Below are 6,686 nucleotides of genomic sequence, written 5' to 3'. Positions count from 1 at the left end.
TAAGAATTTACACATTTTAGCCTGTAAACTGGAGTTACTTCAGTCTTCAACACTGCATTGTATATATATATATACTTTTTTTTTTCATAAATGTCTTGCTAGCCTCCTAAGTGTATGTTTACAACAAGTACATGACTGTATTTCTACATGTTAAAATGGATTGAAAATTCAGGGTACTACCATAAACTATTAATAATGTTCAAAATGTACAATACTCACTGTTGTTGCTAAATTTTGGTTACCTTTTTTCAATAAAATAGCATTGTTGGCCTTTGAAGATGCCTCTTTATTGAAACATTATTTGTAACCGTACTTCTTGTACTTTAGAAATGTAGCATGCACTTTTCAACCCAGGCCAGCTCTTGCCTCTTGACTTGATAGCTTTAACATTATCATGAAAGCCAGGAAAAATCTTGTTTACATTTTGTGCTGTGTGTAATACATAAAACAGCCTGTGAACTCTGTATTTTTAATCAAGTAAGTTACACTTAAATCATCCAAATCATTTTCAACAAGAATTGATTACGTTACATAATTTGCATAGTGTTAAAGATTTATCAGAATAATTTAGTTTTTATACTGGTGATTCAGTTTAACAAATAGAAAGTAGATGATCTGACCCCGTGATCGTATCTCGATTCAAGACTATTTTATGGGATATTCCTTTTTTGATACATGACCACACTCTGCCTCATTGAGGGTACTTCAGTAGAACATTTGAAAAAGCATTCTCCACAGGAAGTAAAGGTTGGTTTATTCCAAGTTGTAATATTTAACTCCTTTGTTTTCTCTTTAGCAGATGAAAACATTTTATAATCGAACCATATATATAGTGTATACCTCTACATGCATGGCAAGAATTTCGCTGGTATTTTTTTTATATACAGTGTATTCAGATGTGTTTATAATAAGTATACACATCTGAATGGTATTGTACATTGCATGTTTAATTCATATTGAGTAGCACATACATGTACAGTACAGTCAACTTTCTTTTAACAGGTACTTGGAGCCTGTTCATACACGTCTGTCTTTTTCTCTAACTATTGATACAATAGACAAAAACTTAGATGTTGTGCTAGCTGGTCTATGAGTGGATCTGTCTTGTTGAAAGTTGACTGTTAATAGTGCAGCCCAAAGTACTAGTTTCGTTAGGGTATAGCTAATTCTAGTAAAACCCAAAACGTACTATTTCATTTAGAGCGGTTTTCACTTGACTGTCGAAAGTAATTGGTTTTGGTTTTGGTTTTGGTTTTACTACGCCCTTTGGTTGGCTAGTGTATTTACTTTGGTTTTGGTTTTACGACAGTCAAGTGAAAACCGCTCTATTGAATACATATACATTTTGTAAATATTATGGAATGCAGTGTTCTTGCTGCAAAGTTGTTAAATATTTATTCAAGACATTAATTCACAGTGGCACTGCTTTCCTCATCAGCATTTTCATGGGAAATTAATGAGCCATGAAATCATTCATACATTTTTCATGACACACAAATCAAATTCAGTATTTATTTCATGGCCCATTAAACGTTTTTTCATGGCTCCATCATTGAACTTTCTTGGTATGTTTCCATAATGTGGTGTTTCATTGGAAATTCATGACCCATGAAAGTAGTCCAGTTTAATTCATGGGCCATGAAACACCTTTAACTTTTTTTCCACGAAAATTTCATGGCCACAGATGAGGTCATGAAAAATTATTTTGCAAGATTCATTGGCCATGAAATGATGTTCATGGTATTTTCAAGTGATTTTCATGGGATTTTCACAAATCTTAGTTTCATAGTGTTGAGAGTTTAAAAGTTCAACAAAGGATTAGTAAGAAAATACCAAGGAACAACCCAAACATTTGCAATGAAACAAAACAACAAAGGATGTTGAAAAAATATATGTTTTGTTTGCTTCAAAGTCCCTACCCTTTAACAGGAAGCTGACATAGAAAAAAAATAATTGTGGTTAAAAACCTATAAACGGTTACAGGAAGCTAACAGAAGGCAGCTGTTTGCAAGAATGGGTAGCACTCGCCTGAGACAGTTAGGGCGTAAATAATGGCGATACCCGCGATGAACAGAAAAGCGCGCACATCCCTTACCTAGTTCCCGGCAAAGACTGAGAGGCTGTAATATATAGATTTAGCCATGGCTAAAAGCGAAGCTCCCGTTAATAAATTCATAATTTAAATCAAACAATAAACTTGTAATCCACAGATCAGGGCAATTCATGTGACTTTTGAGGCAAAGGCTAAGTGATTTTAGAGAAAAATAATTTGACAGTCCAAGAGTGAAACAAATTTTACATCGAGTTAGTAGTCTTATTTGTACACCCAAAAATAGCAATCATGTTCGATGACAGTAGATTAGGCCTGGAAAACAAATAGACCTATTCGTGTATTGTATTTGCATTAGCTGTTGCATCATAATGTGGCATTCACCAGTCTCTCCAACATTGCTCCGTTAGAGAGACTATGGATGATTGGACAACCCCGAAATATAATTTTAAGAAACACACCGTCACGTGCCACGATAGGCCTTGGTGGCAGCCAATTTACACGTTGCATTCCTCTGTCTAAAAGAGAGACCAAAATAAAAAATCAGGCCGGATTTTTTGTGTTCGACAAGTTTAGTTTACTAGTAAATCTTGGCGACGAATCTGGTGGCGTGTAAACCAGCCTTTTAAAGATACTTTTTCTGATCACGTCTCAGGTAAACAGTACTATGAGGCCAACCTTTTTTATCATACAGACCTCGGACAGAATTTGCCCTTTTTTGCCCTATGAAACCTATAATTCTGCAGTTTTTCACAATTTTGCAAGAGAATTTGCACTCATTCAATATCCACGACGATCAAAGCACGCGCTTCCTTTGCACAACAAATTGTAGCATTGAATTATAAAACGTTTTCATGAAGAGAATTCTATAATGCCGGGACTTTTCAGTTAGAAAAATCTGGTCCTATGTGATATCCAGGGTAATAATTATGGGCTTTTAATGAAAACGATAAAAAAAATTCCCAAAATCACTTTTCGGCCAGCCGGACGGGTTCTCACTTTTGACAGGCACCAAATTTGCAGTGCGATTAATAGAGTTACCATTTACGCTTTAACATGATAGAGAAATTGTTATGTTTAGGTTCTTTTTCCCTTTATTTATATAATATTAAACCGTGTATGGTTTTGTTATGTGTAATCTTTAAAAGCGAGTGATATTTACGCGCGGCGTTTTGAGTATTTCTGCATGCGATGTTTATGTTCGACTGGAAACAACCGGTGCAGCGATAAAAATTGCGAGAGGGACTACTAACGATCAATAAAATAAGTATAATTCGGTGAAACATGTACAGAGACAATAATTTTCATTCACGAAGAGAAATATTGAGAGTAAAGTGTCTCTGAAAATCATGAGTCAGGTAAGCATAAGCTTATTTATGTTTTAAGCCGGCTTCCCGCTGTTTGCTCTTTTTCAAGATGAACTCGAGGCAAGAAAATCTCTCAGAGATTTCTGTCTACAGCCAAAATCATAACTAAATAATCTTCGGAACCTTTTCTTTGAATTCGCGGTCAAAAAACGTCTAAAGGCTTTTTAAACCTGATACTGTTGTAGGTTAGATCATTGCTCGTGTATAAACTTAAGCCGCATAAACTATACGCTCGACTTCAGGAAACCGAAAAAAAAAACACATCAAAGACAATAATTGCTCAGGCTTACCAGTCGAGATGCTGCTTCTGAAGGTCATCAAGTGTTCCAGAATCGCTTGAGACTTTTCAACCCTCTTACGCCTCAAGCAAGGGCCAGTGAGTAAGCTCATTTAATCGGATTTCCAATGACTTTGACAAGCGGTGCATTTGTCAACAAAAGCGCAATAAACAAACCAGCCATGAATTATAGAACAATCTTGATAGCAGCTGTATTTCATTTTGTACACCAAGAAGAAAAAGAAAGTTTAAAACATCACAAGATGGCACAAAACTCTGTCCACTCCAGCCATCAGTAAGCAAGTTTCCAGACGCCGCATAAATTTTCCGCATGAACTCACCTGTCAAATTTTGACCAATCACAATCAACGCGTGACAGTGAGAAAAGTCAAAAGCGATTGCCTTCCCTGCATGTAAATGTAAAAGCCGGTTGAATTTCCGCGTCTGAGGTCAGATCGAAATAGAAAATTTTAAAAGTGCGGCTCATGAACACGACTTATTTCATATGCATTTTAAAAAAATTGAACTTGAGCCTACGATCATTTGAAAAGTAGCAACTTGTCAGCGGATACCTTCAAAAAACACTTGAACTCAGTGGGTCGATACATGAGCCCGCGATACGGTCAGGAGATACTGGTCAGCAGAAACACTTTTTTGACAGCTGTCAATTAATCAAAACATGGATGTGCAAAATCAGGTTGCAGGCCCCCAAACTAGCTGGAAAGTGTGAGATTAAACATTGGTATGCCTGTGGTGCGGACGGACGGAAGGTCGGGTGGTCGGTGTACGGTCACGTGATTGCCGAATTTTCTGGGATGGATAGATTTCCTAAGCTATGGGGCTTCGAATTGAGCCAGTGATCAAATAAAATATCAGCGCAAAACTTTAAACACTACGTGACCTCAATGGATAGAAAAATGAGCCCGTGATACACTCAGGTGATGATGGTCAGCGTATACTCTAGTTTGACAGCTGTCAATTAACCTTCATTAGAGTGGCGAATATCGAATTAACAGACTACGAGCGTGAGTAAGACATATCAGTCCGGCATGTAGTGGAAAATGTCAGTTCGTGTACCTGAGCCCACGTTATTAGGGCCGAATCGCACTAGAGCCAGACATTTCGAATGTCCCGGGGCAAACTCCACAGGATTTGGCTTTAAGTTTGTCCGCTGACAATTTGTCTGTTGTCCACGCTCCATCGCACTAACGTTTTGTTTACGTTGGACAAATCCGAAATGTTTACATTTCGTCACACTTGTGACCTTTCCATTATCCAATACTTGGCGGGAAATCATATTTCATAACAACATGATCCCAAGACGTTTTCTGCTTTTTGTAGCTGCAGCATTTGTCCTACAATTTCAGATGTACGCTCAGCTGAGGATGATGCTGATAATTTTGTCTCTTGCTCAATTTCAACTAGAGGGGAGAGCTTTTCTGAGATTGTTCGAGATTCGAAGGCGAAGACGAAATCGGCGTGGACATCCGTACTTTTGGGTTCTCCCTCGACCCGCCGATTCATGGTTTGATATTCATTATAATGACCCAAGAATCCCAGACGAATATTTCAGGAAACAGCTTCGAATGAGAAGAGCTACTTTTCGTTTGCTTTTGGATGTCCTTCGCCCATACATCACAAGACAAAACACTCGTTTTAGAAGGTGTATTGAGCCAGAAAAGGTATTGGCAATTGGGCTCACGCGCTTAGCTCATGGAGGAACATACGTTTCGATTGGGCCTGGTTTTAACGTTGGGACAACGACAGTAATCGAGGCCGTCGAAGACGTCGTTACAGGACTGGTTTCTATAAAACATGATTATATCAAATTCCCTGAAACTGAAGCTCAAGTTGTTGAAACGAGGGAAACTTTCGAAGAGCTTTCTGATCTTCCAAATGTGGCTGGTGCAATTGATTGCACACATGTCACGATCAAAGCCCCTACTGACAGCAGAGTCGACTACTTCAGTCGATTCCAGCGCTACGATATAATCGTCCAAGCCGTGGCTGATGGCAAGAAAAGATTCCTAGATGTAGCAGCTGGCTTTCCAGGATCCCTGCACGATGCACGCGTGTTACGGAACAGTCGCCTTTACAGACGATGCGAGAACCAAGAATTATTGACTGGTCCTACTATGAATGTTCTCGGCCGAGAGATTGGTCCATATTTGGTGGCCGATAGCGCTTATTTTTTGGCTCCCTGGTTACAAAAAGTTTACCCTGAAGGAACGCAAGATCCCGACGAAATTGCATTTAATGAGGAACTTTCCTCGGCCAGAGTTTCCGTGGAGTGCGCCTTTGGAATTCTGAAAAGTCGTTGGCGTATTTTGACAAAGCAAATCGAAAGCGGGGTTAGTTCTGTGAGTGATACAGTTGTAGCATGTGCTGTTTTACACAATTTCTGCATTAATGCCGGCGATGAATGGGAATGGGATGATGGCGACGACGACGGAGGAAATGATAATGATGTAAATGTTTTGAGGGATGGCGACGATATCAGAGAACTACTAAAAGAGTACATTGCCATGTGATTTTATTTATCATTGATCTCTTAACAATAACATATTGTTTTGAGCTATTTTCGTTCTGTTCGTGTTTTCTTGATCATATAGACTTTGTAAAAAAACTGGAACGAAAACTTATAAACGCTAGAATATAGCATTGCTTTGAACTACTGTCTCTTTGCAGTTTCAGAGTAATTGTTTACAAAGCAGGATAAGTGAATAAGGATAAACGAAAACTGTTGCCTTTAATTTTTTTCTATAGCCTTGGTCAGAGCAGCGAGGAAACCAGTCATGGCCTGAGTTTGCTCTCGTTGCATTTCTTGCATTTGCTCTACAGCATTTGCCAATCTATCACCCTGGCGCTCCACTCTCTCGGTAAATCTAGCAAAATCCTCAGAATCGTCGTTCTCCAGGCTTCTCTTGCGCCCTTTTCCCTTTCCTTTTCCCTTCTTCCTCTCGCTCCTGCTTTTGACTTTGATTCCCATTGC

At 38.7% G+C, this 6,686-nt stretch overlaps 1 protein-coding gene across 1 annotated transcript; it reads left to right on the top strand.

Annotated features, from left to right (window-relative positions):
- Positions 1-4,800: 4,800 nt before the first annotated feature.
- LOC140930572 (uncharacterized) lies at positions 4,801-6,225 on the top strand. Its single transcript, XM_073380294.1, has one exon. The coding sequence runs from the start codon at positions 5,005-5,007 to the stop codon at positions 6,223-6,225; it is 1,221 nt and encodes a 406-aa protein (XP_073236395.1). The 5' UTR covers positions 4,801-5,004.
- The last annotated feature ends 461 nt before the right edge of the window (positions 6,226-6,686 follow it).

Source organism: Porites lutea, chromosome 3 (assembly GCF_958299795.1).
Source record: "Porites lutea chromosome 3, jaPorLute2.1, whole genome shotgun sequence".
Classification (NCBI taxonomy): domain Eukaryota; kingdom Metazoa; phylum Cnidaria; class Anthozoa; order Scleractinia; family Poritidae; genus Porites; species Porites lutea.
The sequence above is the reverse complement of the archived record's forward strand: the minus strand, read 5'-3'. Positions and strand labels throughout refer to the sequence as shown.